The sequence below is a fragment of the Tyto alba genome, unplaced genomic scaffold, assembly GCF_018691265.1.
Source record: "Tyto alba isolate M040663 unplaced genomic scaffold, T.alba_DEE_v4.0 Super-Scaffold_29, whole genome shotgun sequence".
Taxonomy (NCBI): domain Eukaryota; kingdom Metazoa; phylum Chordata; class Aves; order Strigiformes; family Tytonidae; genus Tyto; species Tyto alba.
In genome coordinates this window covers 4,834,192-4,845,845 of record NW_024881303.1, presented here as the reverse complement: position 1 = coordinate 4,845,845, position 11,654 = coordinate 4,834,192, and the positions used below count along the sequence as shown (strand labels likewise).

Below are 11,654 nucleotides of genomic sequence, written 5' to 3'. Positions count from 1 at the left end.
GTTTTCCCGTACATGGAATTTGGCAGGAGGCCATTCGACCAAATGTTTCACATTGCAAGAAAAATCTGCAGACCTTTTTTTTTTAAAAACTACACTTATTAAAAAAACAGCCCTCCTACTAACAAAGCAAGAAAGTTATTCATCATCTCAGGATCAACCATGCAAGATCAGATAGTTTAATATGCAGATTTTTAAGGAAATACCATCCTTCTCACCCTTCCACTCCATGCCTTATCATTTCAGAAGCAGCAGCTCCCATAGTGAAAACTGGGTATTTCATATAATGAAATACTAACATAGAAATAGAGTTACCAAGTCCAAGTCCCATCTATCATAAGTAACTATATCATTATCCCTTCCAGACACTGATCAAATCCCAGTTTATGAGTAGTTTGCTTTTTACTGCTATTATACAAAATGAAAAGCTGTTCCAGAACCTCGCTGCTCTGACCACGATAAGCCTTCCTCTTTTCCAATCAAAATCTGTTCATGACCAGTTCATACCTGTTTGTTCCCCTACTGAGTGCTGTCCTTAACTTGAATTGTTTCTCCCCTCCCCGGTGTTTAGTCCCTTGATGTATTTATAGAAAGACCATATCCTCTTTCAAACTTCATTTTGCTAGGAATAGTAATGTTAGAAACAGACTGATGAATTTACCATATTAGATATGGATGAACACACATACACACACACAGAGGCTAGAGCACTCATTTTAAAAGAAATGCAGAAAATACAGATGAGTCAATCTTTAGTTAACAGTGCATTATTTCAAACATGTCAGCAACATATGTAAATACAATATAAAAGACAGATCAAATTCAAAACTGATTTTTAGGGTTTTTAGATCTAAAGACTATCCATCTATAGAAATTCCATAAAGCCTACCTGAAATTCCATAAAACTCTAGTCTGGGAACAGTACCAAAAGCCCACAATGAATGTAATTTCTAAAAAAGAGAGCTGGGAAGACTCAAAGTACATTTGGATAAAAAAGCCCTAGACAGAGACTAGTTTGGGTTGTAAATAATCTGCAGAAAAAGAAAAAAAAATCGTTATTTAAACAAAAAAACCTAAAAGAAGAAAGACTGAATATATAATTTGTCTGTTTAGAGACAATTTCATTCTTTCATAAAAATATTTTCTAGCTTTGCTGCTCTGGTACATCAATCCGCAGTACTCTAACTTTGGACTTATAATGATATTCCTTCAGATACAGCTTCACCGATGGAGGAATGGGAAGTGCATCAATACCATCATAAGTTGTACAGTTGCAAATAACTGTTCTACATATATGTTGAAGAGAAAAAGGAAAAGTCCTGTTTAGCGGAGTGGATAAAAGTGGTTCAAAGAACATACAGGAACTTGGATCTTTGTAGTGCTCTAGAAGTCCCGTGATGTCCGGAGAATGAAAGACACAAGGATCATGGGCATCAAAGCTGAAGTTGTGATTCCACTGCTCTATCCGCGCATGGAGGGAACGACTGTAGCGCCTGAAGCTCACAGAAAACAAATAGTCTTCTTGGGCAGAATCTCGTAACAAAAATGTTCCCTCTGGCTTGCCTTCCAGCAGCGCCTCGGCTGCATATTTATCCATGACTCCCCAGTAGCAGGGATTGTTGTTGATCTGGAGGAGGTCTGGGACCAGGCAGTGGACATAATCAATCTGCGTATGGTATTTCGGAGGTGTTGCCATCCGTAGCAGCTCATCATCCGTCTCCCATTTGGGCTTGTTTCTTTTTCTAGAACTTGTGCACAGCGTTATAACTTCATCGTCGGAGTCCATATCACTCTCATCTTTACTGCTCCTTACCACCTTACCTGTAACCAGCTCAGACCTCGAATCACCCCTAAAGGAACCGCTGTCGGTAAAGTCGCAGGACTGGGAGGGAGAGTCCGTTCCCCCGTTGGCAATCTCTTCATCTCGCAGCTGATCCTCCCTTTCCTCATGCTGGGATAAATCAGCAATTATCCAGTCTTCTGCTTTTGGACTTATAGGGGCTGTATGTCTTTTGATCAAGTGCCACCGAAAAGCTAGCTCCGAGCGCGGAGGGAAAGGACACTTATCTAGCATTAACTCACTGATATGAATTTTTCTTTTCGATGGCAGGCCCGAGGCGTGCCGACTGCTACAGTTCTTTATGGGAAAGCACTGACCCACAGCATCTTGCAGCTTCTGTTTTAGAGACCGTCCTAAAAACCTGTGACCGCACGAACGGTCTAGATCCAGCTCGACAGACGAGCAGCTATACTTCCTCTCTTGGCTCCTTAAATTAGTCCCTGATCTTCCTGCAGCACTGGCTGTTTCAGCATCCGAACAATGCTCACTCTTTTTTGACCAGGAGAGCTTCTTTCCACTCCAGACGTAACCATCCTTTCTGTCTGCACTTCTGCTCCGGCTGCTTTTGGGTCTCACATCTGTGTTTTTAATATTACTGTCCTTATTTTCTGCCATTTTGACAGCTTTGTTTCACAAGTTGCCAGAAAGCTCACCGTGTTTTTTGTAGGCTTTTTCTACATAAGGAAGCTTCCACAAGGCACTTTCTGGAAATATCTAAGGAAAAAGAAAACACAACTAAGTTAACAGTTATGCATCCACACAACACAAGACCCGTGCAGGTGTATACAGGACAACAGTGACAATTAATTGCTAACCATGTAAAAATAATATGATCAAGCTGAATTCACTAGTACACCCCACAAATACTGGCTTGATCCCAGACAAAGCTCTCTTAACCCTTCCTTGGGAAAAGCATCCTTCAGGATAAACCATCTTAGGTGCCTAAAGAGCATCCATTCTGACTACACAGCAAAGCAGAGAGTTTTAGGTGTTGGCAACCCTATTGTGCTAGGGTCCATTTTAAAGGGAAGCACTTCATGTGGCAGGTGATACAGCTTTAGCTGTTTATTGAGCAAATTCTGCATCTCTTCCAAATAACCTTTCAAGAAGGAACAAGCCAGAACAGAAACAACTAGGTCAGAGTACAAAGAGCTACTGTACCTAGATGATATGCCTGTTTGTTACTAATCCACAGGGTGGGATGCCAGAGATCTTATTCTTAACTGACACTTTTGGGTCACTTTCTGGTTAAAAAAAAAAAAAAAAATAAATTATATCAGTCACAGATTCTGTCAATTTCTGAAAGCTGTTTTCCTCTGCCTTTTCAAACGGAGCTAGAAAATACTGAGTCCCTAAGGGATTGAAATATCTGGGGCTTTACATACTGAAAAGGATTAAAACAAATCCAGTCCCTTACTAAAAGCAATTCTAAAAGGCTGAGAAAGATGGAACTGCTTATTACTCATTAGAGAAGAAAGTTTACATTATTAAAATCAGTGTTGCTCTGAGACTTACAGTTGCTGATTTCATTCTCTTTTGTTTCCAAAACTGTATTGAATTTTCAAATAGATAAGAGGTTTCCTTTTGAGTGTTGCACTTCAAAAAAGAAAAAAAAAAAATCTTCTTTTGATTACTCAGTTGAAAGTAGAGCAGAATTTTTTCAAGGTACATAGATAGCAATATGTTATGTATGCTATACTCTCCCGCAGCATGGCAAAATATGGAAATATTTCCCATCACATACCATGATGCTTTTGCACCAAAACCATGCACAGTTCCTCTACTTCACTGGGGTTTTCTGGCTGTGGGTTTTTTGTTGTGTCTTTTTTTTTTTTTTTTTAATTTAAACTAATTCACATGGTAAATACAAAGCAGGAAAAGAAAAGGGCATCCACTTCCTCTCTCCATTCAATCCATTCTCATCATCAGGATTAGCCAGCATGACACAACCTCTCTGCGGTCCCCCGGGGCTGCGCAGGCTGAGTTTTAGCCTCTGCTTTCAGTAAAAGAATAAGACTGCTGTGCCAAAAGGCTTACATGCAATCTGTGGGCCAAATGCAACCCAGATGTAACTTTCACCGAGGAATTTTTGACATTGCATTCCTTATTTACAACCCACAAACCTGAAAGCTGTGGGGGAAAGGAAAAAGGAGGGGAAGGGAGGAGATGCAGAAATGTAGAATGAGGTTAAGATAGGTACAATATTGCAAATATGTTGAAAAAAACTGGTATTAGAGCAATCTAGATGAATAGTACCTCACTGGTACCACGTGGAATCACAGAATGGGGTCCATATTCCAGCAATTATAAATCAGAGATTAAAATAAAGATTTCTTTTTCTTCTCTCAGGATTTTGCAAGCCACTTTTCAGTGAAAACACTGCAGCATGCAATGCAGAGAGGAGGAAGGCAACCTTTGTATATGATACCCAAAACACCTTTATTTACACCAAGAGTCATTGATTGTTTTTGTAACATTGATAATTTTCATCCAGAAACAACCAGAGTGGAGCACTGAATTTTCTCCACAATTAAAAAAGAGGAAAAAAAGCAATTTATCCTGGTGATAATCTGGAGTAACTGCTGAAGACAAAGAGTTATTCTAGATTAATCCTGTGGTAAAATACATTAACTCTCTCTATATAGGATTTTTAATTGGACAGAGAGATACCATTGAGGTTGCAAAGTCAAGTACTGAAAAATTAGGATATGACAGTTTGTAATTGCATTTGAAACCTTCAATTATCTCATTCTGCACATCCAGCCCATATAAGGAACAAGAACACGCTTATTCTTGCAATAAAAGCCAGAATATGGGCTTTTAATTAAAAACTGCAAAATGTACAAAACCCAGAAGTACTGAAAAGGCTCATCGTCTCCTAACTTCAGAAGTACTGAAAAGGCCTACCGTCTCCTAACCTCAGCCTTGCAACTGGAATCATTTCAGTGTTTGATGTCATTTCTAGGTTGCTGTATTTAACTGCAAAGCCACCTTCTACTTTGTACATTTTTTCCTGTCACTAATCGCTAGTGGTACCTGAACCCTGAAACTTAAACTGGAGAAGTAGCACGTGATGCTGTAAGACATGCACCATTAGCCAGCAACAGAGAGAGCTGTTTCCCTGGGGTTTGAGGGCTGCTGGAACCCAGGCGCCAATTCTGCCACGTCAGAGCTGTAATTGCTAATCAGACATAACACTAGACCCGTGAAAAAAGCACGGAATGAATGAAGAAAAAGGGATGTCATCCTAGGAAAGCCAGGTTTGAACTGGACCTTGCAAAAGAAGAGTAAAGCTTGCGACTCAGGAGACAAAACCTCAGTTTCCAAATGTGTTACAAACCTCCATGTGCTTGCAGGCAAGCTGAATTCTGAAAGATGCATCAGCCACAGTGTATTTATGCGCCCAAATCCCACCGTTTGGCATTACAATAAGAGGTCGCACCTCCACACCCTTCCGAATCCTGATTCACGGCCCACCAATAAAACGGGGACCAAAAATAATTTGGGTGTTGGAAAGAAAAAGGCATCAAGGACAGGGAGGCAGTCAGTGCTGTATTACCACTGCAGGCTATCCACGTAACCCAGCTATTCCCCGTGCTGCAAATGTCCCAGGGAAATGTTGTGAACATCCATTAACGGCTGGAGCGCAACTGAAAGAGCAGGAGAGGAGGGCGAGGATAAAAGAGAGGGAAGATGGAGTGTACTTTTCCCTACAGGGCAGGGTTAAATGGAGGAGTCCAGCACCGTGCAGCTTACACGCATCAGTTCTGAGATCTTTTTGGTAGATATAATGAGACTCCTGCCTACAAAAGCCGCCTTCTACAGGGGGACACCCTAGGCATCTCAGAAGCACGCAGATTTGACAAAACCCTTACGCCTGAAACCCTTCTGCCTAAGCAAACGGCAAAGATAAAGCAACATGCAGGGATAAGCAGAGTTCAATTCAGGCCATGGGATCCGGCTTGTAGTTCAAGGTTATCCAACACTGACACAGCTTACAGTCCCTGAGGACAAGCAGAGAGCTGCGTGGTTTTTGCTGTTGTTTTTATAACGTGCACAGCTCCCTCCTTCAGAAGCATGTCTCTCACCAGGCTGCGGGGGGGTGCAGACAGCTGCATGAGATGCGTTTTCTTTCAAGCACTGATGCCTCAACACTAAAACTCCAAGCCCAAACTAAAATCAATAGCTAGTAGCTATTTGGAGGCAATAACAATATTACCTCCTAGCCAGAGGTAGGCTGTAATCAACAACTGTGATAAGACAGTTACAGCCTCACCATATGTCTAATTAAATCAGTGGCAAGTACTCAATAACTCCAATAGGAGAATCAAAACTGTTAAGTGTAGACAGACCCTTTTAAAATTTATTTAATAAATACTGAATCCCTTTAACTAGATCTTTATGTCCTGAGCCGCTGAATCCTTGCCTCTAGCCCAGTACCTCCAAGTCATCTTCATCAAACCGCTTCCCTTTTGGGATAACGAAGAAGCAGAATATTGTACGTAATGTCAGCAAAGCACTGTCTGAAGCAGCCATGCCCACCCTCCCGCTCAGAGCGGGGCTGCTGCCCGGGTGGGCTCAGAGCAGCCACAGCATGGTCTGGCCACATCCTGAAAACCTCAGAGGGCAGAGATCCCACCACCTCCTCGGTGCTCCCACCCTGCACGACCCTTCGAGAGAAGGAAGTACTTCGCAAGTTTTCTGTCCAAGTACACAAAAGCCAAAGTGTTGCTGTATTATGCCTCTAATGAAACAAGAAAAGGAGACTCACACAAAGGACAATAAATCCATTTTGGAATTGTTATACAGGCTGATTTTCTTCTAGAGCTGATAAAATCCTGAGAGAGAAGTGCAAGCTGTAATAAATCGGAGCACTACTTCTATTTTCTTTAAACTTACATGAAAGTTATTTAAAAAAATTCTTGCAGGTCACATGCTGTTTTCATTAATTTCGCCCAATTAGATTTTGGCCACAAGACCGCATTTTAAAACCTGACCTTCCACTGAAGTTGAGCTGTTATTGACTTATTCTGGAAAAACGCCCAACCTATTAAGGATAACATTAAGTCTCAATTCCTCTGTCTTAACTTATTTTTCTTCAGTTTTGTCTATGTTTATTTTGACTTGCGATACTGTCCAAAAATACCTAAGTTAGGCTCTAGAGGCCTTTCCAGCAAATTAAAGCAATAATAACACACACATAAAAGAGACTATATCAAGATACCAATCATAACTTACAATGCTTTTTACTTGGAAATACCCTTGATACATCCTAGGTCTGTATATTCTCAGAGCTGGAAGAGGAGGGGGGCGCGCTGCCATGCCCACCTCACCCCAACACTGGGGCTATTTTATTCACACCCAGGAGGCAGAAGTGATCTGGAAGCAGTTGCCAAAGGTGAGGGCTGCTCATTTCTACTGTTTTAATGAAACCCTGCTTATGTGCTGAAGGAAAGATGCACGCAGCGCTTGGCAGACCGCAGCAGCACTAAATCAGTAAAAGCTTTATGGTCCATGACCAACACTTCGCGCTCCACCCAGAAACCCAACAGGAGAGCAGCGCGACTCCCGGCTCCCGCCCTGCCGCTCTGCTGGCGGCCGCTTACACCTATTAATCAATTCAGCAGCAGGTTGAGTTCCTGACCAGATTTGAAGAATAACTTTGCGTTTGATGCCGTGCCACTTCGGATGTGGCAAAGCCACAGGGCCTGCGGTCCCTTGGCCAAGTGACTACGGGATCCCCCTGAAAAACCTCCCCCTGGTTTTCCCATGCCATTCAGAGTTATCCCAGCAGGTAGCACCTCCAGACAAAAATTCATTGAATTCATGAATTTACTTGTTCCGTAGAACTGAACTTGCAATGGCTTTTATATTGTAAAATATTTTAGGCGCAGTTTGTATGAGAGTTTCTGCAAATTAAAATAATAAAGAAAAATCAATACAGTTGACATGCGTTTGGTTCTGTCCCAGGCAGCGGCTTGCAGTAAGGCTGCTGCAAGAATAGCTTGGTCTTCCCACTCATCTGATAAGCGGTTCAGCTCAAATAATTTTGCTAGAACACGTTATCCTCACCAGAAATCACGATTTACTGAAATATGTCAGGATATACCCATGGAAAACATGTCTCTACACGGCTTCCACGAGGTTTAATAATGAAATCAGGTCTTTTTTTTTTTTTTTTTTTAAAAAGAAGCATGCCTGCTATGTAATCCTGACACTTACTCATTCATGAAAGTACCAACAATGTGACTGTTATAGAGAGCCCGATCACATTTCCAATATAAATAAGTCACTCTGCTCACACCAACCACCAATAACTCCACTGCAGAACAAAACTGAAAAGGGTTTTCCCTGAAAGCAATTTTTCTTAGAAGCAGGAATAAACTGGGCCAGATCATTAAAGCTGCATAAGGGGAAAACAGAGAACTCCGGGATTTTTTCTCCTTATTTCAGGTATGTTGAGCTCTAGCATTTTTTGTCCTTTGAGAAACAGACCTTGCTGCTTTCCTCCTATTTCTCCGCACACGAAAGCTTAATGACTTTTGTAGCGCAATCGCTACCTGCCTAACTACAACTGCTGTCGACTAAACCCAGCACACGCATCGGGATGGCTGTAATTAAGGAGTAATTCCGTAATGACCATAACGATCTCCAACTGGGGTTTGATCCTGCAGCCTTTACCCGGGCGAGAGCACTCCCCAGCCTCCCTGCAACGCTTTGCTGTCACGGGGATTTTGGCTCAGCGGGGGGGGTGGTGGTGAAGGGCACTGCCCCTCATTTGGGGTTTTCATCGTCGTTCCTGTGCTTTCTGAGGGACTGCCATTAAATACGTCTACATAAGCGCATGCAGTAAATACATATGCGCTGTACAGATTAGGATATGGGCATCGGGCACGCTCGCACGCAGAGTTTTTCACCGGAGAAGCAGGCACCCCCCGAGGGCCGAGCCCGCAGGCCCCCTCAGCCGCCGACCCCGGCTCCCCCCGACCCCAACTTACGATCGCCGGGACGGAGCGGCGGCCGCCGGCGCTGCCTCCCCCGGGGAAGCCGCTCCCTCCGCCGGGCAGGGCGGCCTGACCCGCGGAGGTGACGGCGGGAGGAGGAGGAGGAGGAGGAGGAGGAGGAGGAGGAGGAGGAGGAGGAAGAGGAAGGGCGGCGGCGGCTCCGCGGCCGCCGGTGCGCGGGGTCCCGCAGGCTGCGGCCGCCCCGGCTCCCCCGCCTCAGCCGCCGGAGCTCCGCGGCTGCGAGGCCGCGCCCGCCGCCATCCCCGCTCGCTCTCCCGGCCGGCCGGGGCCGGGCCGCCGCCCCGCCTGCGCGCAGCCCCGCCCCGGGCTCTGACGGGGCCGGGCCGGCCCTCGGGGTGGGCCGGGCGGCGGGGCCGGGCGCGGGAAGGCTCGGGGCGGGGAGCGGGTGGGGGAGCCGCGGCCTGGCTCGGCCTGAGGGGCAGGCCCCGCCACCACCGGCGGCCCCTTTTCCCCCCGTTTTCTTGGCTCGTTTCCGCGGGGAGGCGCGGGCGCCGTGTCCCGTATTTAGCCGGCTGTAATCCACCGAGGGGTGGCTGTGCCCTGCGTCCCCAGACCCGTGGGTGGGTGGGTGGGTGTCCCAGCAGCTCTGACCTCGCCCTGCTGTCTGAGGCTCTTCCCGAAGCTTTAAATTTATTTTATTTCTCCTCTCTTGCCCTCCGTCAAGAAACAGGCGGGAGCAAAGATGCCGTCCACGCAGAAGCCGATGCGGTACGGCCACACCGAGGGCCACACGGACGTCTGCTTCGATGACAGTGGGAGGTAACTGCCCAATTCCTGGAGGCCGGGGTGAAGGGTACTTTTGGGGGAGGGATGGTTTGTGCCCGGCTGCTGCTTTCCCAGGAGTTTCCAGAGCAGCCACTGCTGCGTGAGGTACAGGGCTGCATTTCTGGCCTGGCCTGGTCTGGCAGGTCCTTTGGGTTTTGCCTGTGTTGAGAACTGGCTGTAAGACATGTTTTGATGCTCTGAATTTTGAAGAGATTGACATATAACTTAATGAAAGCCCATATATATATATATATACATGCATATATATAGTATACATGTGTTATATATACACATGAACTGCATATGCACTTTTTCTAAGAGTGACTTCATAGAATCTAGCGGAAATCAGTGTAGTGTGGGAGTAAATACGTTCACATAAGCACTAAGAAATTAAAAATATAGTTGAAGAAGTCCAATATTGCCTTGCTATCTTGTTATTCTTGTGCTAGTTCTTCACTGTATAAATACAAACTAAATTTTTGCTATTACCATTTTATTGATTAAAAAATAAATGGTAAACCAGAAAACAAGCGCTCTCAAAATTAACTCTAGAGGTATTATATATTGAGTATGGTTTAAGTCCCTATTTATTCCTTTAGTTCACTAGACTTGGTACTCTTAAGAGTTAGTCTAATAACAATCCCTCAAAACCACAGAAAGCATTGTTTGCCAATACAATAGAAATGTTTAAAAAAAGATGCAAACATCTCTGCCAAATCCCACTGGCCCACTACTGCTGGGCTCCCCAGCATCAGTATATTCAATATCGACACAGTGTTGTGTTGCTGTCAAAGTACAGACCTTGCAGAACTAAGAGGAGCAACATCACAGCTTCACCACTGGCTTTGTAACATTTTGCTATTTAATTAGAATTTTTTGGGACTGTGAACAACTAGAAAAAAAGAATGCAAGGTTTGATTATAGAGTCACGACGTCTTTAATTAAAAATCCCATGCAAACTTTTGTATATTTGCGCTGTGACTGCAGGTTATTGTTTACTGCATTCAAATTGTGAAAGTTAACTCCAGCAAACTTGAATTCCGTATTAGCTATTTTTTAAGGGTTCTGTAGGCCTGGAACATGCTAAGCTTGTTAAACATCAGTCAAGTATGCATTAACATTCTTAGTTTTGCCCTCAACTTTGTAATCAGCTGTAAGGTAAGTTTTCAAAGTCTTAAGAAGCAATTAAATGCCCAGTTCTTGGAGAAATCAGTGCTAATTAAGCCCTTTGAAAAATTCACTCTATGTCCTGGAAGAAAAGGATTGAGTGATCATAAGTGAGGGTCAGTTCAGATGAGTGCCAGGCCTAGGTAGTTATCAGAGACTCAAAGTACTGTGTTATGCTACCAGACATGACTTTTTTTTTCCCCTATGTTTAATAAGTTACTTAGACATAATAAATATAGGTATTTGCTGTATCGCATAGTATGTATTTTTACTAAAGTGTTAGTTTTTTTTTTAGATTAGAACACATTTTTATTTTGGGATTGAAAGACACAGTGGCTGTCCTTTCCATTCCTGAATGTTAACAAATCCTGTGTCCTTCTGCAGCTCCATTGTAACTTGCGGCAGTGATGGAGATGTTAGGATTTGGGAAAACCTGGATGATGATGATCCAAAGTCCATTAATGTGGGAGAAAAGGCCTATTCATGCGCTCTAAAGGTATCGTTGTTAACAGAACTCCTCTAAATTGTGTCATGCTGGTGTTGATACATGACTGTACAGGTGGTGGGTTTTCAAGCTCAGGGATGCTCCTTGTGTGGGTGCCATTAAACAAATACTGGGATAATACACAGAAAAAGGCAAGAATAATACTGTATGTAGCGCATTTCAGTCTGATGTATGTTAAATACATAGATCTTTTTCTTCAGACTAATGTATGGAAAAAATAAATTGAATGCCGTTTAATGGCGGGCAGGTATTTAAATCTGAGCATATGAACCTCTATGTCTAAGTGAAAATATTAAAGCAGTATTGAAAACACAATTTTCTGAAATACACAGAAATTTGACTAATTGTGCCTTTA

General features: G+C 43.7%; 2 protein-coding genes across 2 annotated transcripts in view; one reads left to right on the top strand and one right to left on the bottom strand.

The window, feature by feature from the left end:
* Positions 1–693: 693 nt before the first annotated feature.
* SOCS4 (suppressor of cytokine signaling 4) lies at positions 694–8,952 on the bottom strand. The gene is made up of 2 exons (XM_033009827.2): positions 8,836–8,952; positions 694–2,551 (listed from the first exon to the last, which is right to left on the bottom strand). Exon 2 carries the CDS (start codon positions 2,450–2,452, stop codon positions 1,142–1,144), a length of 1,311 nt encoding a protein of 436 aa, XP_032865718.1. The 5' UTR covers positions 2,453–2,551; positions 8,836–8,952; the 3' UTR covers positions 694–1,141.
* A 267-nt stretch (positions 8,953–9,219) lies between these two features.
* The window catches only part of WDHD1 (WD repeat and HMG-box DNA binding protein 1), a 30,376-nt gene continuing 27,941 nt past the window's right edge, over positions 9,220–11,654 (top strand). Inside the window, 3 exon segments of the mRNA XM_042799195.1 lie at positions 9,220–9,422; positions 9,527–9,621; positions 11,179–11,290. Of these exon segments, the coding sequence (XP_042655129.1) occupies positions 9,545–9,621; positions 11,179–11,290 (189 nt within the window). The 5' untranslated portion in view covers positions 9,220–9,422; positions 9,527–9,544.

What these genes read in the sequence shown, in the direction of transcription:
- SOCS4 (XM_033009827.2), bottom strand. Translation starts at nt 2,452, where the DNA reads ATGGCAGAAAATAAGGACAGTAATATTAAAAACACAGATGTGAGACCC.